This window comes from Lycorma delicatula, chromosome 1 (genome assembly GCF_047948215.1).
Source record: "Lycorma delicatula isolate Av1 chromosome 1, ASM4794821v1, whole genome shotgun sequence".
Taxonomy (NCBI): Eukaryota; Metazoa; Arthropoda; class Insecta; order Hemiptera; family Fulgoridae; genus Lycorma; species Lycorma delicatula.
The window spans coordinates 395661379-395684627 of record NC_134455.1 but is presented as its reverse complement, the minus strand read 5'-3'; the positions used below and the strand labels follow the sequence as shown (position 1 = coordinate 395684627).

General features: G+C 30.9%; 1 protein-coding gene across 1 annotated transcript in view; it reads left to right on the top strand.

Moving 5' to 3' along the window:
* The window catches only part of LOC142317375 (nucleoside diphosphate kinase 6-like), a 38036-nt gene extending 15919 nt beyond the window's left edge, over positions 1-22117 (top strand). Inside the window, exons 4-5 of the mRNA XM_075353876.1 lie at positions 9388-9488; positions 21893-22117. Coding sequence (XP_075209991.1) covers positions 9388-9488; positions 21893-21955 — 164 coding nt within the window. The 3' untranslated portion in view covers positions 21956-22117. The remainder of the gene's footprint in view (positions 1-9387; positions 9489-21892) is intronic.
* Positions 22118-23249: the final 1132 nt, after the last annotated feature.

Below are 23249 nucleotides of genomic sequence, written 5' to 3'. Positions count from 1 at the left end.
CAAAATTCTTCTACCTCCATAATCTTTTCTCTTCCTATTTTCACATTACCCGGTCCATCTTTGTTATTTCTACTACATTTCATTACTTTCATTTTGTTCTTGTTTATTTTCACGCGATAGTTCTTGCGTAGGACTTCATCTATGCTGTAGGGGCATTGTTTCTTCTAAATCCTTTTTACTCTCGGCTAGAATTACTATATCATCAGCATATCATAGCATCTTTATCTTTTCACCTTGTACTGTTACTCCGGATCTAAATTGTTCTTTAACATCATTAACTGCTATTTCTATGTAAAAATTAAAAAGTAATGGGGATAGGGAACATCCTTGTCAGACTCCCTTTCTTATTATGGCTTCTTTCTTATGTTCTTCAATTATTAATGTTGCTGTTTGGTTCCTGTAAATTTTAGCAATCGTTTTTCTATCTCTGTATTTGAACCCTATTTTTTTAAAATGCTAAACATTTTACATGTTTAAACATTTTAAACATGGACTGGAATTTTTAAAATGCTAAACATTTTAAAAATTCCAGCCCATGTTATCGAATGCCTTTTCTAGGTCTATAAATGCCAAGTATGTTGGGTTGTTTTTCTTTAATCTTCCTTCTACTATTAATCTGAGGCCTAAAATTGTTTCCCTTGTCCCTATAATTTTTCTGAAACCAAATTGGTCTTCTCCTAACGCTACTTCCACTTTCCTCTCAATTCTTCTGTACGGAATTCCAGTTAAGATTTTTTATGCGTGGCTAGTTAAGCTAATTGTTCTGTATTCTTCACTTTTATCTGCTCCTGCTTTCTTTGCTATCATGACTATAACACTTTTTTTGAAGTCTGACGGAACTTCCCCTTTTTCATAAATATTACACACCAGTTTGTCTAATCTATCAATTGCTTCCTCATCTGCACTTTGCAGTAATTCTACAGGTATTCCATTTATTCCAGGAGCCCTTCTGCCATCAAATCTTTTAATGCTCTTTTAAATTCAGATCTCAGTATTGTTTTTCATCCTCTTCAACTTCGTCTTCCTCTATAACACCATTTTCTAATTCATTTCTCCGTATAACTCTTCAATATATTCCACCCACCAATCGACTTTGTCTTTCGTATTATGAATTGGTGTACCATCTTTGTTTAAAACATTACTGGATTTTAATTTATCTATCCCAAAATTTTCCTTAACTTTCGTGTATGCTCCTTCTATTCTACCAATGTTCATTTCTCTTTCCACTTCTGAACACTTTTCTTTAATCCACTCTTCTTTTGCTGTTTTGCACATCCTGTTTATAGTATTTCTTAATTGTTTATAGTTCCTTCTTCATTCCTTCCTTCTTTATCACTAGCATTCTTATGTTTTCTATGTTCATCCATCAGATGCAATATATTGTCTGAAATCCAAGGTTTTCTACCAGTTCTGTTTTTCCACCTAAGTTCGCTTCTGCTGATTTAAGAATTTCCTTTTTAACATTTTTCCATTCACCTTGTACATTTTCTACTTTTATCTTTTTTACTCAGACCTCTTGCGATGTCCTCCTCAAAAATCTTCTTTACCTCCTCTTCACCAAGCTTCTCTAAATTCCACTGATTCATCTGACACCTTTTTTCAGGTTTTTAAACCCCAATCTACATTTCATTATCACTAAATTATGATCGCTGTCGATATCTGCTTCAGGGTAAGTTTTGCAGTTGAGGAGTTGATTTCCAAATCTTTCCTTAACCATGATATAATCTATCTGATACGTTGCAGTATCGCCTGGCTTTTTCCATGTGTATATTCTTCTATTATGATTCAATTAAATTTAATAAATCGAAAATTCAATTTAATAAATTGTTAAAAAGGACATTGTTCATTCTCAAGTAATCTTAAAATTTTTAGGTTTATTTTCCTGCAATTCTTGTAGTCTTAATAATATGTGAAATTTCTTATTTTTTTAACTATTTCTTTTGATTTACACATTTTTGATGTTCATCATCCAGTTGTAAAAATGGCATAGCAAATTCTTTTACTACTTAATAAGGTCATGGTATCAGTTAAATTTATTTCTTATTACAGAGCTGAACAAATTGCGTGTAGCTTAAAACAGAGTTAATAAAAATACTGCATGTCAAACATTTAATATTCTTAACTAGATGGAATTCTTAGTGTGCATACTTGGAACTTGTAAAATGTTAAGTTTTCCTCCGTAAATGTATGCACAAATATTTCTTTTCCAAGTATGCGAGTTTGCATGTCTGTTGTACGTTTTGTAGGTGACAAAGTTCTTAGAATGCTGTTTTTCAATTGTGTGACTAAGTACTTGTCATTCCAAGAACATGTTCCAATGTTCCAAATATCCGTTTTAGTGATCAGCTTTTGTTGGTTTTGTTTAGTTATGCCAGAGTAATGCGTGACTTTCTTTTGTTGTCTTAGAATTGGAAAATCTGCTTGGAAATTCTGCTTGTTAACTGACTCGTTTAAGTAAAAGTAAGCTTGATCACTTCAGAGTAGATCAGTGTTTTCAGAAAACATTTCAAGGGTAACTTCATAGCATGCCATTCAGTTTCTCTAGTCATATTCGTTAAGTTATTGAACAGTTGTCTTTTTGTAAGGATTGAATTTAAGATCAGTGTGTAAAATACTCTTGACAGTTTGAACTGACTTGCCTAACACAAGAGCATGTTTACAGGCTGAACCTTTTGATGATTGCAAGAGTTATGTTTTATAGCAATAGGCATTTTCTGGTGACCAAACATATGGTCTGTTTTTGTTATAACAATGAACTTGAAGCCCAAAATTTTCAAGCCATAACAGTATGGTTTTTCTAACTGGGACAACTGGGTTTTTCTAACTGGGGTGATTAAGCTGAGTATATGTTCAAAAGGTTCTTTGCACCGCTATCATTAATTTGTTGTTTGGGATAAATGATTTAACAATAAACATTAATGCATACGAAAATTTGTAGCGTTGTGTGCGTTGTTTATACCTATATTTTGTTCAATTGTAAACTAAGCAAAATTGGAAGATTTTTCTACTACATCTTGTATTAATGTTTATGCAGATTGTATGTAACTTTGCACTCGTTTTGTTATGTTTTTTTCACTAGTTTGTTAATTTTCATGAGGTTTATATTGAATATTTCAGTAAATATTTAAAAAAAATAATTCAATAGAAATAAACAATTACAAAATGAACTTAAATACATATTGCTGTTATAACCTTTATAGGACCATCAGTTTTAAACAGTTAGTTGCTTTGGCCTTTGCAACTTCTAATGTAGGTTGTTATCTATACTATTATATAAAGAGGAAGAGGGTCTTTATTTGTTCGGGATAAACAAAGAATTACCCTATCTATCGCTACTAAATTTTTACCCGTGTTTCTTGGCATAACTGACAAGGTTTGATATATTTCATCTTGAAAAGTCTCTAAAAACAAAAAAATATGTATAATGTAGTAGTGGATATTTGCTGGTTGAAGCACAAACTTTAATGAATTGTGAACTATATGTGTCTATCACTATGTGAGCTGGGTTTGAACTGATTGGTTATGAACATCTAAAAACCAATTTCTAGGTTATTTGAGTTTCATTTAGAGTTATGAGGGTTAATACTGGTTTTTGAATTTTTCTTTAAACCCTGTTAGTTTTTTTAATTTCTCTGTAACAAATGAAGAAATCAACCTGTTTTTTGGTGAGTGTAATCTTCATGTCAATAGACCGATTTCTAGATTTTTTAATGAAAGGGGATGAAAAAAGGTAAAAATGATTGTAAATTTTCCCTATCCTGACTATAGTAAATGTGATATTCAGTAAATCTGGGCTTGTAAATACTCTTCAGATAAATATTTAAAAACCATTTTTGGGTTTTTTAATTCTGAAATTTTTAAGGGGTGTGAAGGTGCTGTGACACAACTAACACAACCACTGTTGTCGTTCTTGTATGGTGACTGCCTGCACTTGCTTCCAGTTACTTGACTGATAAACATAAAATAAAATGATCGACTGCTACAGGAAATGCAAGTAATCATATAGCGCAGGCAAAGCTGCTTTGGGGAGCTAGTATTAAAATAATTTGACTTGAATTATTGCTATACATAAATAATGATGAATGTTCTTAATTGTAATTCATGTTTACTTAATCACCTAATTAATATAAAATTTAAGATTTACAAAAAATAAGAAGTTACGTTTTGTAAAAAGACTGCCAAAAGTATTGTAAACCTGAATAATGAATTCCTGCCAATTAAGAAGAAAATATAATAATGGGAAGAATCCAGAAAGGGGCTAAAAGAAACCGTTTTAGTAAAAGTAACAGGTCTTTTTAACAATTGTCTTTTGTAATACTGCCCACCTACACACAATAAACACTTGTTGTTCTTTGAGAAGAGTTACCGGACCAAGGTTAGGAATGTATGGGAATGAAAGGGTTCGGTCGATCATTGCCACAGTCAACTGTGGTCTGGTCTGGGAGGTAAAGAAGATAGGAGTATAAATATTCCGGTGAAGACCATTTAAAAAGGAGTACTGCGAAATTAGTCTACGCAAGATGTTATGACATCATGTCCACGACACGTCGGTCAACGAGAGTACTCTGTGAGGAGGTCAGTGAAGGAGCAAAGTTTGAAGTGAAGTAAGTCAACGCAACTAAGGTATGTCACCAGTAATGGTTCGGTTAGTTATATAAGACTATAAGTGAAAGAGATAATGTACCAAATTTCATTCATAAACTGTTAGGGTAGCTTTATTTTTGGAGAGCAAATTTGAGTGAAAGAACCGATTTGTCTTATCTATTGTACTATTGTTGTTAATAAAAGACTAGTGGTTAAAAGTGTTAAGACTAGTGGTCATGCTATGTCTTTTGTCAATGGAACTGAATTCTGGTTTTCATTATTTATCTAACTGTGAATAAATCCTGATGATTACTTTAAATTCTGTTTTGTATGTAATCTCTGTTTATTATTATTATTATTATTTACATTTATGATTATTTATTGGTATTGACATTTAATATTATTATTGTTTACTGTTGTCATTATTGTCATTCCAATTATTATTGTGAGATTTTTTTATTGTCTGTTATTATTATTATTACTATTACTATTACTCTGATTATTATTGTGGTTGTGATTACTATGATTAATATTTGTTTATTTACTGTTTTTCATTAATTGTTTTGTTGTTGTTGCTTATTATTATTATTATTCCCATTCTCATTATTATTGATTTGTCTTTTTAAAATTATGTTTTTAAGCTAATAAACTGTAATGTTTATATAAACATTCTAAATTGTCAATCTCTCAATATCCTGATTGAGCCACGAACACGCAACAGTATATTAAACAGAAACTTAAAAAAACTAGAAATTGATTAATTCTTAACATTCTTATTCAGACTACTGCTGAATAATATTTATAGGTCTTACAATATTGATTATCAGCATGGTTTTCTTCCCTCTGCTTTATCATTTTATAATATTTTATGAGTAATGAATTTAAAGGATCGAAGGTGTAAGTGGCACTAGTCACATTTTCTTTAAACAAAATTTATAATGATGTTCATTATATTGCTATTGTGTGGCATACTGATATGCAACACTCACTCGATGATGATGCTTTTCAGTATCCACCATCCAGCCCTGATTTGGTGCTTAGTAATTATCATTTATTACCCCGATCTCAGGGGAATAATTTATGACATAAAAAAAAAGTAAAAACAGGTTGAAACAGTTTCTGATTGAATTAGAAACTTTTAAAAATGTTGTTGAAAGGCAAATTTAAAAAAAAAACTAAGTCAGACTAGACTTCGTTTTTGTGCACAGTTGGTTTTAAACAAAACTTTCAGAGATTAATCCCATAACTGGTCTGTTTCAACAAGATGAAACATTACAGATATTGATTGTAAATTTTCTGAGAGCTGGCTAAGGACCTTTAAGACTCGTCATGGTATCAGGAAATTAGATGTTTGTAGAGAGCTGAAATCTGCAGATATTTAATTCAAATTAAATTCAAGTCTGTTGTGTCTGAACACGAACTGACAACTTGTCAAATATATAATGCAGTTGAGACTGGCCTTTAGTGGTGCGGTGTGACATCTGTACATACATATATATCTCGTGTAACTCAAAAACAATTAGCTGTAGGATGTTGAAATTTTGGATTTAGTACTGTTGTAACATCTAGTTGTGTACCTCCCCTTTTTGATTGCAATTGACAACCAAAAGAGGTCAAAAAACCTAAAATCCAAATTTTTTGGATTTAGGACATTTTTAAACTGCTGTAATAAGTCCTCATTGAGAACTTTTCAATGATATATCATAAGTGGTATTTATTTTCATTGGTTCCAGAGTTAGAGACAAATAAAATTTTAATTAATGAAATACTTAGATCTTGCAAGGGGAAAGCACATTGATTTAAATCGGACTTCATTTAATTTTTTTTTTAAGTTAAATATATTAATTTATTAATAATTAACCTCTCATTGTAAAAAAAAATTACGATGAATAATAATAATAAGAATAGTATAATAATTATTCATTAAATAGGATAATAAGAATTTGGTTAGCAACAGGTTGCTTACCAAATTCTACCCTAGCTGGTAATGAGAAATGTGTAAAAGGTTTTAAGAAAAATAAAGATCAGGGAACAACAGTACTGCTCTTATCTAATTCATCAGGTCATCACAAACTAAAAAAACCTTTTGTGATAGTTTTCAGTTTGTAGTCAAGGTCGCACACACAATGTTGTTTGAGATGACGCCATTTTCACAAATTTACCACGAAACCAAACAAACAAGAATTCCAAGCAGCTGATTTTACGCAACCTCTCGGTAGTTTGTTACATAAGTTAGCAACTGACTTATTCATTCTGCTTATAAAATTATATCTTACAAAGTATAAATTTTACAAAATATGAAATATTTACTTAGTTGTTCACAAGGACGCTTCCTAACAGAACAAATTTCTACAACAAAGACATTTAGTCATCGTTTGAAGACATTATTTTTTGTCTGTTTTAAAATAAAAAAGGTAAATGTTGAAAGTGTAGTGTCAGTTAAAGAGGACAAGAAAGTTCATGTAATTGAGGATAATCACGTGACATTAAAGGATAAATCTGCGTCTGTTACTCTGAGTTGTAAGCTTTATAGTGAACAAGTTTGAATTTCTTTAATGGTTTTATGTATTGCTTCTTTATCGACTTCATTGTGACCTTGCATGAAGGCGAGGCCGTGCAACCATTTTAGGTTTGCAACATTAACCTTTGTATTAAACATTTTGTTTGTTCACGTGGATTGTGCGTTTAATGTTTAATGACTATCATGTTCAGTTTTGATATGAATTATATCAAATTCAGTATATCTACAGACTTATGAATTATTTTATGTTGTGCATTAGGTATTCTTTTTATTTCATTTCATTGTATTAGAAAACGTTATGTTATATGTTTGACGGAATATGTTCTTAGAGCTGTCTCCATGAATTGAGTTTACTTAAAAGTTAAATTAAATATAATATTGAAGATATGATTTATTTCATGTAAGTTAATATTACAAAATTCAGTGTTTGTGAAGTTAATTCAGTAAGTCACTAACGAGGATACAATGGATTTTTTACATTGTAATTGTATTATATTTTTGTTCCTGGATATTCTATTCGGTTTATTTTCTCGTGATTCTTTTTGTCATTAATCGCTACCCGATGCAGACTATCAGATCCTCTCAGAACAGGTAGGAAAGTCAATGAGGCTTAGAGCCTTAAAATTTCTTTTTAAAAAATACAAAAGGATGGATAATACTGTAACAAAAAAGTAATAGAAAATATAATTAATTGGGAGAATCCATGAAAGAGACAAAAAGGAGAACCCTTTTTGTAAAGAACAGGTCTATTTTACAATTGTCTTTTGTTATACGCCCGCTAACACACAATGCACACCTGTTGTACGGTGAGAAGAGACCAGGCTTGGAATTCATGGAAACAAAGCCTCACTGTTGTCACGCTTCGTCTTGGGTCCTACAGGTAAAGAGGCTAACAGTGTAAATTGCCTCGGAAGACCAGCTAAAAATCAGTTCGTTGGAGTTCTGTGAACCAGTCTGCAAGGTGTTGTGATGTCGGTCTTGCAAGGGCAGTTCTGCGAGGAGTTCAGCGAGGAGAGGCTGTGAGTTGTGTGAATTCGGCGTGAACCAGTCTAGTGAGACGTACGACGATGGTCCAGCGTGGAGAGTCACAGGTGTGAGTCTGCGAGACATCAGTCCAGCAATGAGAGTATCCAGTTCAGTACGATTAAGGTGACGCCACAAGTAATTCAGTAACCAAGAAAGTACTATCGGTGAGTTACAGTAAAACTATAAGTGTATAAGTGAAATAAATTATGCAATAGACTTCATTCATGAACTGTTAAGATAGACAACAAAAGGGATTTGCAAGTGAATTTTATAAGATTATTTGTTAATGTAAGACTAGTGGTTAAAAAGGGTTCAAACTGGTGTTTCTTTGTTAACGGGTCTGAATACTAGTTTTCTGTTTATGTACCTGGAATAAATTCCGAACGATTATTTTAAACTCTCTTATGTGTAATCTGTATTTATCCTTTACTATTGACATTACATATATACATGTGTAAATAATTTTGGTTGTTATCTTTGTTGATTACGTTATGTATTTTTGTCTGTTTTTATGTCATGCTTACTGTTTTGATTATGTTATGTAATAATCGTTTACTATTATTATCCTGACTATTATAGTGGGTGTAATTAATATTTGTGTTTATTGTTTTATTATTGTCACTTATTATTATCATTGTATTATTATCATTGTATTTATCAGTATTGTTATTATTATTAATTTGCCTGGTTGTAATTTGAACATTTTAAATCAATAAACTATAATTATATAAACATTGTAAATTGTCAACAACCTCTCAATATCCTGATCGAGCCGCACGGAACCACACCATGCGACAATACATATAAAGGCATTTCTGGAGCAATGTTTAACGTGATTTTTTTTCTTTTAATGATAGTAGTACCCTACTGAAATATTGGGTCTTTGATCTTTATATATTTATGTTTGTTTATTGTTATTATTATTATTATTATTATTATTGTTGTTAAACAAGAATTTGCTTTTATTTGAAGTTATTTTAGTGCTTGCAGTTGAAAGTAATATAAAGTATTTTGTAGCAGTATGTTTATACATTACTTGCGTAAATAAAATAAAATAAAATTTAAAAATGGCTATCCTATAATTTTCTGCTTGTGGTATTTTTGTGAATTTAATTTAATACAAGCTGTGTAATTTTTGAAGTGCCATAAAAGTAAAAAGATATTTTGTATGTTTTACAAGAATTTACGATTTAGATTAATTAATCTTAATTACTTACTGTCTTGTGATATTTATACAGACTCAATTTTTTTTGCAGATTCGTTAAAATCATCAGTTAGGGAAATTTCTGTAATATTTCCTGAATTTGAAGTATGCAAATGGATGGAATTGGATGAGAAATATTTCAAACAAGGATCGGTAATATTCGATTATGATCAATTTATTCATAAACCTGACACATAATTACAGTTTTCACAACTATAATGAGAGTCATCGTAGTTTTCTGAGATGTAGTTAATGTTTTTTGTGTGTGTATATATATTTAGAGAAAAAAAATTATATTTGAAAAGTGAAGTTTGACTCAAATTTTTATTATATTTTTTCTATTGTCATAGACTGAGATGATGAAATTTATTTTAGCCTTTCTGATTTCTCATTCTGTTTTTATATTGACTGATTGTAAATAAAATTTTCAATTATGTCTACTGTTACAAATATTTTTTGAATCTGTTATCAGTTCACAATTGTTATTTACATTTTAAAAGTGTATATATAATTTATATACTATTTTATTGTTTTATTGTTAATTTTCTTCCCAGTTCATTATGTTTACATATTTAATTTTGTATATTGTTCTAGTAATATCTTATTATTCTTTTAATTTAGAACAATTTGTTATTAATAGCAGTGGTAGCTCATATCTAAAATAAGTGGTGGTGCTGTCTCAGAAAAATTTTTCTGGCCCTTTTCAAGGCCATGGTTAAAGTTTTCTGTAAAATAAAATAACCCAAAAAAATGAATCAAGTAGAACAGCTGGAAGCAGGATAATAATCTAACTCTATACTTTATCACATTCAAGAATATGGTACACAGTTCTAAGCAAGCACATTGTGCTTAAAAACCATTTGGTTTAACCGAATAAATAATAAAATGCCAATACTGATAGTATTTTTTAGTATTATTAGATAATAACGTATTAAAATGTTTGCTTATAGTCCATTGGTGCTTAATTTAAATTTCTATGTACACAGAAACAAATACATAATTAGTTTTTAGTAATTACCTTCTCTTTCGCCCTTCCAGCGTGTTTTTGGACAGATTTGGTGAAGAAAGAGCCCTTGCTTTCCTCCATCTTCTGATCGCTATTGAAAAAAAAACTAAACTGATTTCATGTTCCTTCCACCGACTAAACTAGAAAAGGGAATGAAAAAGGAACGTTCCGTACACACGCGGAGTAAAAAAAACTACCTTCCACCAGCACACCAGGTCGACACTGTCGGAGCAACAGTGCTCTCTCTCCCTCACAGCCTTGCGTGCAGCTTCTTATGTGTGTATGCGCACAACAACCAAACACCACCCCGCTGGAACTGTGAAGTGCACAGTTTTGTACAAAGATTTTTGTATCTTTTTCATAAACCAGGGGACGGCTACTGATATTAAACTTAAGGATTATATATTGTACAAGTATAAAGAAAGAATTTAAGAAAAAATTACTCAATATATTAAATGTTATCAATAATATCAAGTGGAAATATGGGCTGCTACAGTTCCACATTGCCTATATGCGAGCTGCCACTGGTCAATAGTTTAAAGAAAAAGTTGGTATATGTAAAGGGTTATTTTTGTTTTTGTTAAATTGGCTGCGATCTATATTTATTGGGTATATGGCGTTGTTAATTGTAATTTTTCATTTTTATAGTCCTTCTTGCAATAATAACTTTATAAAGGGTTTGGGTTAATACATACAAAGATAAATGAATAAATTGGTTTTTATTTGACGGTGTATGTTATTTAATTTATTCACCTACAAGCTTAATTTCAATACTTTATGAAGTGCTTTAGTCAATGTAGTTATATTATGCCTCAGAAATAAAAAAATAACATTTTAATAAAATTTTCAGCATATAAATTTGCAACAGAATCTTTAGCTACAATTTAAAGTAATAAGAAACATCATTTTATGATATCCTGGTTGCGATCAGGGTTGAATTCTGGTTACCGGTTTAAATACTTAAGAAACATTTATGCTTATCATGTTACAGCCACCTTCTGTGTATCCTTGAACTCTCGGTTTTTTTCAGTAGTAATTGTACTCAATTTGCAATCTATGAGGTGTGTTTTTAAAGTAAGGTCCGTTATGAAATAAAATCAAAACTGAAAATTAAGAACAAACTTTATTAATTATGCAAAAAAAAAGGCTACATTGTATTTATTATTCTTCTACATAAAGCTGCCTCAATTTCAACTCATTTTTCAGAGCTTTCACTAATTTCTTCAAACACGCTTCAAGTCATTGCATTCCCAGTGACTTAAACAATATGCTGTTACACCATTTTTAAATTCATTTTTATTGTCAAACCTTTGTGATGCAAACCGCTGTTTAAGATGAAGAAAAAGAAAATAATCACTGGGAGCTGTCAGTGTTATGGGGTTGATGATTGAAGATTTTCCTATGAAATTTTTCCAATTACCTCACTGTTTGATTTGGCATGTCCTTGGCATTGTTATGCAAAAATAAAACCCTGCAGGATAGCATTCCATGTTGTTTGTTTTTTTATAGCTATTCTAAGATTTTTTAAAGTTTTGCATACATATTGGCATTAACAATAGTTCTGCGATCACTAAATTTAACAACCAAAACACCCTTTGTTAAAAAGAAAGTAGCCATAAGCTTCTTTACCAAAGTTGTTCTTGTTTGAACTTCTCTGATCTAGAAAATTATGAACGCTGTCATAATGCGATCAGGGTTGAATTCTGGTTACTGGTTTAAATACGTATGAAACATTTATGCTTATCATGTTACAGCCACCTTCTGTGTTTCATAAGTATTTATTTGATGTTTGAATAAGAAATCCTGGTTTCATCTCTGATAACAATGCAATCAAACAATTCATCACCTTCATTCTCGTTACGCTGCAAAAATTCATTTGCTACAGCAAGATATTTTTCCTTGTGTGTGTCGGTTAATATCTTTGGCATCTATCTAGCATACAGTTTTTTATAGCCCAATTTTCCAATCAAAAGTTCATAAATCAAAGGTTGTGAAACATCAGACAATTGTGACACGGTGAAGTTCCGGTTTTCTCAAATCTTTTCTTCTACTTTTTCAATCAGAATGTCTCACTACCAACGACTGGCTGGTGAGTTCATCATGAACATTTGTTTGCCTTTTTCAAAGTGAATGGCACCATTGTCTTATTTTAACATCGCTTATAATATTCCACCTGTAAATGTTACAAAATTTGCTAGTGAATTTCAGCTGTAAAATTTTTTCTTTGCTGTGAAAGACTGGATTACTTCGCACTCAGGAGTCACAAATTGTAGCACTCATTATAAATGGATAAATAAAAGTAACTTACAGTAATATGACTAAATCATTGTTGCTAACAGCTGATTACTGATTGAAATAACTGAGCTACGCTAATGCCATCTGTTTACAATCTGCATATAGGTGGCACATTCAAAATGGACCTTACTTTAAAAACACACCTCATATCATTTCTTCCTTTGATTTTTGTATTTTAAAAAAACATATTTTTCTTATTAAAGGATTTTTAAGTAGTTAAACAAATACAATCATAAATGAACATATGAAGAGAAAAAAAAAAGAATAAGAATAAGAAGTATTAGTATATTTAGTTTTTGATTTTAGACTAAAGAAACTAGCTTTGTGTAGTTTATATCCAGAGATTTTTCTTAAATGGAAACTTTTATCAGATAAGGTTTATTATTTGATTGCGAATCGCCTCAATGAATGTCTGAGTGCCAAAATTTTTGAGCGCCATCTTTTTAAAATTAGTATAAATTTTTTTCTAGAATAAATACTGAAAGAAACTGGCACTATATAAATTGTAAGTAAAAATATAATTAATAAAGAAAAATGAAATTTTTGAATGCTATAGATGTGTTGTCTTTTGTCTCCTATTAAACTGAGTGTCCTTGTGGAATTCTGTACACTATTTGGTGTAACAGCTTCTGATAAAGAGATAATACAGAGCTGCAGAATTTGTTAGTACACTTTTGGCATCTCTACACCAATTTAATATTTTAGTTTCAGTGTTTTGTACGCCAATGAATAGGAAAAATATTAATAGAAAGGTTCTTTGTGTAACATACAGGGAACGAAATCGATAATTAAATAGAAATGATTAATAACACTAGTCAACAGAATTTAATTTTTTATTTGTTTAAATGAGAGTGAATGGCTGAATTTTTATAGTATTTATTATGTCGATTTCATATATGTTATTAAATTTTTTCTATTGAGATCAGTTTTTTGTAACTGAATTTATTTTGAAACGAAAAATGTATGGTGAATATAATATGACAATATATTACATTTTGTACCCGCCTAAAATCTATTTCTTTTAGATTTTCTGTTGTAATTTTCTGTAGGTAGATCCCTCTTTAGATTCCAACAGTAGTCAGCTGACATTTTTGGGTTCTGTTTTCCCGGGTATTGTATTTCTACTGTAAATACCTCCTGGTGAAATCATTCTCCTTATTCATCACTAATAGCGTCGAGATTGCTCGGGAAAAAATCCAAATGTGAATGTAAGAAATGGATTTTGAGTAATATGTTACACTCAACATCTTTGTAGTTAGGAGCTCGCTCACAAGTTTTCTGTAGTTATTGGACTTATGGTTTCCAAGGTAGTTGTTTACCACATTTTGAAATGACTTCCATGCAGCAACCTTCAAGTCATTCAAAAATTCTTCACACGCCGGATCATTCATTAGTTTTCTTATTTGTGGTTTAACAAATATACCTTCCTTTAGTTTAGCATTGCTTATATTGGGGAATTTGTTTTAGAAACTGAAACGCTGAACCATTATGATCCATTGCTTTAACAAAATTTTTTGAATAAACCTAGCTTAATGTGTAGTGACAGAATATAAACGTTTTCTGGTTTTACTAATGTCTGAGTAACAATATTCTTCTCTCTTACAGTTGGTACCTCTCTCTTTGGCCACTGCTGTTTTATGTAATGGTTTTTCTTATCCTTTCTGTCCCGCTTGTTCAAAAAGCAGCAGAACGTATTGTATCTGCTATTACTTTCAGATCTTTAAAAATATACCAAAAATATTTTCATATTGAATGCTGATCAATACAAGTTTCTTTTATTTCATAAGACTCACATTGTGTGAACAGTGTCTGCTAGTGGTATTGATCGGTATTTATTTGCAATGTGAAGTAAAACCGCTTTCAAAAACTAAGCTTTGATGAGTCAATAAAAATTTGCCATTTATCAGGATGGTGCATACGTCCCAAAAGTTCCAGTAAAAAGTATACACATCATTACAGTATACTAGGTTTTTTTTACTGAGAGAAGAAATGTTCAAATTGTGACTGTCATGGAAAGAACTTATTTTAGTCTTTGGTTGTAAAAAATGCCATCCTTTCAGTCTTGATGCTAGTATTCCTGCTTGATTCTTTGATATGTTACATTCTTTTGAATCTTACAAAGAATCCTTGATTCTTTGAATGTTACATACATGAAAACTTGCACTTGAATGAAAATTAAAAATATTTCTCTAGTCTGCACGACGGATTTTAAATAAATATAATAATGACAGAAATAACTAATGAGTGGATGATGAAGTGATAAAAATAGGAAGAATGAGACACATTTTTGTTCATTTTAATTAGTAAACATGGAGTTCATGCACGATACTACTTCAAAATAAGAATGACATTTCCAAAAACCTAAGCCAGATAGAAGAATTCATATTTAAAATCACTTTAACGAAGGTTAAAGTGTTTCCCATCACAATGATCCGTGCTTGATTAGCGCTCCGCGAAAATATGTTGGCATCTGATTGTCTCCCTTCATAGTCTTATGCTATCCTCTTGTGAAAAAAATTTCAAAAAATTACAGTATATTAAAGAGATTTAACAGATTCTGACCAAAAAAAAATTACGATTGGATATTTTTTGTGCTTGTAACAAAAAAAAAATTGAAACGGTACAAAAATTACGATAATTTATTGCAGAATTTTTTTGCACATTTCTACCACGTTTTTTTAACCAAAATTTTTTTGTTTTGTGTTTATGAAATGTTGTTTGCTGATTTTAAAAATAATAATTTCAAGCAAATCAGTTGAAAATTGGGCAAAATATGATGAAAAACCCGTGTCATAAATCACAGATTAGTAACATATGTTATTAGAAGTGAAAGTAGATTCAGAAAAGTACGTTTTATAAAAATTCCCACCATTGAAAAAGGTATTCAGATTGACAAAAAGCAATTTTTACTGTATAGTGTTATTCATTACAAATCGTTATGTGTTACATATTTACCGGTATCATTTGTCAGAAAAGATATTTATAGACCTCAACTAAAAGTGACGTATTTATGACCATAAATTCCTATTTTTTTTGTGTGTGCCGTATATCATAATTTATTATATGTTTCAATACATTGATATGTTGCTATTAAGATAAGCTATTTTTGTAAATAATAAATAAATCCATAATTGTAATTGCAATTATAATACACAAGTCACACACACAACACAAGCAGATTTCTGGAAAAAAAATGGTCACATTCTTTCTAGTCTAAATAAAACATTTTACATTGTATAAACGTTGTTCAAATTGTGTAATAAAACTGATTCCTTTGTGAATATAAAACAAAATAACTGACTTAGATGCAATATAAAATGATTTTGTAACAGCGTTTTAAAACTGACGTCCAGTTCCAAGACTAAATGATCTGAAAAGGTTAAGAATCAGTTATTCACTCTCATTTAACAAAATCATTGTTGATCAGTATAATTTGTAATAAAATAATTTTCTAAAGTTTTTTTTAACTTTTTCTATGAACATGCTACACTGCCTGTATGAAATTTTGATATTTTTTAGAAAATTTAATTTGAAACATTTTATTACTTTTATTTCTCCAATAACTGGTACTTTTTAATTTATTTTTATAAATCATCAAAATCATTGTTTAACACTCAGCTCACAATAATGGCAACTTACGGTATGCCACTGTCACTGTATGCGGAATGGCTGAAGTATAACATATTCTGAAATGTAATTGGAAAACAAAATGTCAGGTATTGCATCTTGTAATTTTATTCCCTTACTAATTGTATCCCAAAACTTGTGGACCTACACTTTCTTATTTTCTATCAGTTGCCAATGCTTTTTTTTTTTTTTTGTTTTATGTCAGAGGAGGGAAAATCTGCAACCAGCCGTCTATACTACTGGGTGTGTGGGGTTTCCTGCCGAAGCAGGGACCCATTAAAAATCCTCCCCCCTCACAACACGGGAATGGGATCACCTAAATAGGTGCACATCATCCCCACGAGTGTCTTGGGTTCTACCTGTGTTGTCCTCAAGCAGCAGCTTCTAGGGGTGCTGCTGGGTGCCCTGAGGGCACCCAGCAGCGATGATCCTGTAGGATCCCTGCTACCCACCCCCGAGGGCTGGCCCTTCACCACTACTCTTGGATTAAACACTACCCTACTTTGGTATCTCTTTTTCCATTTTCTTGGACAGTACTTCCTGGAACCAGCAAGAACGACAACTCCAACCATCTTTGGAGCTAAGAATAATGTTCATAATTTCCTTCGGGGAGATATCTCCCCAAAACGGTCTATTCATGGTAATAAAACTGTTGATCAAAGTACTTTTAAGTATGTGGGTAATAGAACTTTGTGCAGTAGAAACCGGGGAAGTGAATATTGACGATAAATCTTGCAGTCGACCAGTTTCTGACTTATAAGAAGCACCAAAAGGAGGTGGATGAATAGATTCCAAAAGACTATTGCATCACAAAACAATGTATTACCATCCAGGTATTGAAAGAACGAGGATACAACTGTCCTGGTGGTAAATATCTTAATTCATGTGGCGATTATATAGAAAGTAGCATATAAGGTATGCAGTTTAAGAGAAATAAAAAATATTTATAAAGTTTTCAGAATAAATTTTTTTACAGTGAAACTGTCATTAGCTTAGAGATAACCTTTCATAGATACAATTGTAATTTCTAGAAAGCAGTTTTATTAAAAATACTTCCAAATATGATTAAATATGCATTTTAATTGCTCTCATTTAAGAGAAACTCAGGAATAAGATATGCCATGTTTAAAAACAATAATTGCAGTTGCTGTTTTTAAGAGTGCATATTAAAAACTGCAATTGCAATTTTTATTTTTAACAAATGGTAAATAAAAAAAGTTTAGGGCGCTAGAAAATGTTTGGTTCTCAATGTGGGCGGTGGGCAAAAAAGAGAGTCACTGGTTTACGAGAAGCCAATGATGGATTCCTTAACAAGAACAATGTGTATACAATAATATTTAATTATATAAGTAAGTGTTTTTCTAATAAACATCTTTTCTTTTTGCTGTTTAACTTCTGGGAATTACTGTTGGGATATTACTTCAGAGGATGAATGAGGATGATGTGTATGAGTGTAAACGAAGTGTAGTCTTGTACAATCTCAGTTTGACCATTCCTGAGATGTGTGGTTAATTGAAACCCAGCCACAAAGAACACTGGTATCCACGATCTAGTTTTCAAATCTGTATAAAAGTAACTGCCTTTAATAGGACTTGAACGCTGGATCTCTTGACTTCCAAATCAGCTGATTTGGGAAGACGCATTCATCCATCACTAGACTAACTTGGTGGGTTTTCTAGTAAACATCTAACCAAAGTTGATCAGCCGAGCTTAATGCATTTTATTGTTCTAAGACACAAGGTGGAATATTGCCGGGTAAATATATGTATGTTTCTCGAATCGTATAAAAAAACTGGCGAATTAAATAGCATTTCCTGCTATGCCAGTCAAGTTATGCAATTCATTTTTTGAGCTCTGTTAATTTATACTTTAGTACTCCGTCTGTTGGATAATAATATTTTCAAGTGCTCCCGTGGCGCTGTTTGGAAATTGGGGAGGGGGTGCTATGGGTGCCACTGCAATAACTCGGCAACTGCTCGTCCAATTTTCACAACTCAAACGGCGTATGTATCAGCAGGTCGAGCACTATCTGTTTAATGCATCGGATATGCTCCAGATGGATTGGATCTTGGTTAACTGGAAATTAAATTGTTTAGCCCTATGTTTTGATTTCACTCACCCACCGTAAAAAGTATTGATCCGATCTTTCGCTAAATACACTGAAACTTGTGCATTAGTGCAGCTGTAAAGTACAAACTTATGAAGACAAAAAAGTAGAAAATAAAAAAAAAATATATGTAAAAAGTGTTTAAAACACCACTCTTAAATTAAACGCATTAAAATATAAAAAAATAATTTTTTTTTATGCGTGATGAATGGTCTAAAGCATGGAGTACAAACACTGATAAAAAAATTTGCAAAAACATCATATTTTTAATTTGAAGCTATGACTTTCACATAATCGTACATATCACCATCAAAGCTTGTTTTCAAATCCATTCTGAGATACTGTACGAAAATGATTTTTTTTACCTTTTAGTGCATTTGATTTAAGAGTAGTTATACATTTTTTTTTTACATATTTTTTTATTTATTTATGATTGTTTGCTTCTTAAAATAATGAACTATAATCAAAAAGCAGGCACTGGAATGTATCAATCACCAGTGGATAATCCTGATTTGTTACTATCAATTTCTAGAGTTAAATTTCTAATTTAATTTTCATTATATCAATTTTCATCATTAAAAAAAAATATTTTTATACAAGAGGTAATCAATTTTGGACACCTAGTAATTCCATTCTGAGATGCCGTTTGCCAGGGTAATCTGCCCGGAGGTCCTAGCTGTGGTGGCGGAATGTAGGCGCACCCTGCAGCTATAACTATAAAGTCATTATTGGAAAATAGTAATAAACATGCGCAACACTAACCCGTAATCTGAATGCATAGTTAAAAAAAACATACTGAGCATTTGAACATTTTAATACATTGAAATATTCACCCGAATTGATTAAAATTGCTTTCAAATAAATTAAAATTGAGATTTATAAAACCTTTCAATTTTTTTTCGGTTTGAAAGCTTCTTCATATGGGGAGGGATATTAAATTATTTTAGTGACAGTGATAGCTCGTGTATAGGCACTGTTGAACTGCAGCACCCCCATTTCCACTTGATATTGTCGATAACATTTATTATAATGCATCCCTTTTTTCGTTAATTCTTTCTTTATACTCGTACAATATATAATCCTTAAGCTTAATGTCAGTAGCCATCTCCCAGCTTATGAAAAAATACAAAAATCTTTGTATGGAACTGTGCGCTTCATAGTTCCAGTGGCGTGATGTTTGGCTGTTGTATGCATGCGCACATAGGAATCTGCACACGAGGCTGTGAGGGAGAGAGCACTGTCACTCCCAGAGTGTCGACCCTGGTGTTTTGATGGAAGATAGTTTTTTTTTTACTCCGTGTGTGTGTGTGTATGGGGAATGCTCCTTATTTGTTCCCTTTTCTTGTTTAGTCAGCGAAAGGAATATAAAGCAGTTTAGTTGTTTTTTCAGTAGTAGTCAGAATATGGCGGAAAGCAACGGCTCTTTGATCGGTAAATCTGTCCAAAAACATGCTGGAAGGGCGAAAGAGAAGGCAATTAGTAAAAACTAATTATGTATTTGTTTCTGTGTATGTAGAAATTTAAGTTAAGCACCCTTAAAGTATAGTGTTTTTAAGCTAACATTTTATTAAGTTATTATATAATAATACTAAAAAATATCTGTATTGACATTTTATTATTTATTTGGTTAAACCGATAATGGTTTATATTATAAACCTTATGTACCATGAACCATATATATTATAATTATGGAATATTTATAATATTAAAACCACGGTTTTTAAGCACAATGTGCTTAAAAACTATGTATCTTATTCTTGAATGTGATAAAGTGTAAAATCAGATTATTATCCTCCTTCTAGCTATTATATTTGATTCATTTTTTTCCGGTTCTTTTATTTTACAGAAACCTTTTAAACTGTGGCCTTGAAAAGGCCCAGAAAACAATTTTCTGGAGCGTTAGCACCTCCACTAATTTTAGCTATGAGCCACCACTGTTTAGTGACTTAATTGTTTAACAAAATACGTTTTGAGTATTGAAAATTTGAAATTGTAAAAAATCTTTTCTTTATTTTGGGGGTTGTTATACTCAAGGGGATGCATTCGAATAACATTGGGTTGAGTACTTTGCTATAAACTTCATCCCATGGTAAGATACTATAGTTTATCACTGAATGGAGTGGATAGTGGTAGATGATAAGCAAATTCTGATTTTGTAACTTGTTTAAATCTTTTCATTAAATAAAAATTGTCTCAGTTTATTAGTTATACAATTTAGATGCTCATTCCAGTTTAAGGTTGCTATCATCAGTCTCTAAGCAAGAAATTTTAATCGATTTGATCTGTTAATTTAAATTTATTTAATTTGTGATCTCAATAAAAAAAGCCTCAATTTTTGTAAGAAAAACATGTTTTTCTAAAGTACCCCAGTAAAGATTTGAAATTTTATTTCAACCAAAGTACCCCAAGCCCTTTTTCTAATTTTTTTGAAAAATCAGGAAAGTTATGTAATTCATTATCAGATTTTTTACTTAGCCTTAGACTCTTTGGGTGTCATGTATGAGCATAATATTTTATTAAAAACTTGACCTTAGGTATGTTTTCAAAATGTGCCATACTATTAACTGAATAAAGCATATAAACAAAAAAAAAAAAAAAAACAAACCCAGGCACATTATAAAAATGTATAATCAAGTGATTGTAGATTAATCTGTTGCTCAGTAATTAAACTACAGAGTGTTTTATTTATTTATTGCATACCAGAACTTATTATCCTTTTTGAACATATTGTCTTAACTAAATAACAAGTGTTTCGTAAAATAAAATGTAAACAGATATAAAACATAATAAATGACAAGAATAATGTTACGCAGAAAGATATATTTAAAGTAAATCTTAAACAGGTTGTCGTGATATTTATAAACACCAAATTTTTTCTATTAACCTGATTATAAATTATGGACTTAAATACAAACTTATATTTGTTTTACATTATTTGAAGGAAGTTACCTTCATATAAGGTATCTTCAAATAATATAAATCATAATAAAAGTAAAACAATTATTTAAAGCCAAATAAATAATAAACAACCTATATTATTTGTATCATTTAAAATTGCACTTGTATTTACATAACTACAGCATTTTAAATGTTTTTATTATATTAACAAAAACAAAACTAAAATAAAGTTATAAAAAAATAAAATTAAATAACATCCTATACATTAGCAGCTCATAGCTAAAATTAATAGGGGTGCTGCTCCAGAAAAAGTTTTACTGGGCCTTTTCAAGGCCATAGTTAAAATTTTTTGATAATTAAAAGAATTGGAAAAAAATTAATCATATAGAATAGCTGGAAGCAGGTCTATACTTTATTGCATTCAGGAATACAGTACACAGTTTTGTTCACCATATTCGGGTTAACCAAATAAATAATAAAATGTCAGTACAGATAATATTTTTTAGTATTATTTAAAATGTTCGCTTAAAAACACTATAGTCTAACTGTGCTTAATTTAAATTTCTATGTACACAGAAACAAGTACATAATTTTTACTAATCACCTTCTCTTTCATCCTTCCAGCATGTTTTTAGACAGATTTGGCAATCAAAGAGTCCTTGCTTTCCATCATCTTCTGATTTCTAACGAAAAAACAACTAAAACGCTTTCATATTGCTTTCATCAACTAAATTAGAAAAGGGAACGAACAAGGAACATTCCATACACAAAAAGATGAATCAAATAGAATAGCTGGAAGCAGGATAATAATCTAATTCTATACTTATCGCATTCAAGGATACAGTACGCGGTTTTGTGCTTAAAAATTGTATTTGGTTAAACTGAATAAACAATAAAATATCAATACAGATAATATTTTTTTATTATTATTAGATAACTTAATAAAATGTCTGTTTAAAAATACTATAGTCTAATGGTGTTTAGTTTAAGTCTCTATGTACACAGAAACAAATACGTAATTAGTTTTTACTAATTACCTTCTCTTTCGTCCTTCCAGGGTATTTTTGGACAGATTTGGCAATCAAACAGCCCTTGCTTTCCACTGTCTTATGATCACTATCGAAAAAACAACTAAACCGCTTTCATATTTCTTCCACCTACTAAATTAGAAAAGGGAACGAACAATGAATGTTCCATACACTAAAATATGAATCAAATAGAATAGCTGGAAACAGGATAATAATCTAATTTTACACTTTATCAAATTCAAGAATACGGTACAGGGTTTTTAAACACACCGAATAAATAGTAAAATGTCAATACAGATAATGGTTTCAGTGTTAAGAAATAATAGCTTAATAAAATTTCCACTTAAAAACAGTATAATCCAACGGTGCTTAATTTAAATCTCTTTGTACATAGAAACAAATACATAATTAGTTTTTATTAATTACCTTCTCTTTCACTGTTCCAGCATGTTTTTGTTGATAAAAGACAGATTTGTCTTTAAATAAAGGACAGATTTGTTGATAAAAGAGCCCTTGCTTTGCACTATCTTCCGATCGCTACTGAAAAAACAACTAAACTGCTTTCATATTCCTACCACCTACTAAATTGGAAAAAGGGAACGAACAAGGAATATTCTGTATACACGCAGAGTAAAAAAAACTACCTTCCATCAGCACGCTAGGTTCAGCATTGTGGGAGTGATAGTGCTCTCTCCCTCGCTGACACCCGTGCAGCTTCTTTTGTGTGCATGCAGAAAACAGCCTAACACCATGCAGTTCGAACTGTGAATCGCACAGTTCCATATGAAGATTTTTGTATTTTTTTTATAAACCGGGGTGATGGTTACTGGCATTAAGCTTAAGGATTATATATTGTACAAGTATAAAGGAAGAATTAAAAAAAAAGACTCATTATATTAAATGCTATCGATAATTTCAGGTGGAAATAGGGGGTGCTGTAGTTTCACAGTTCC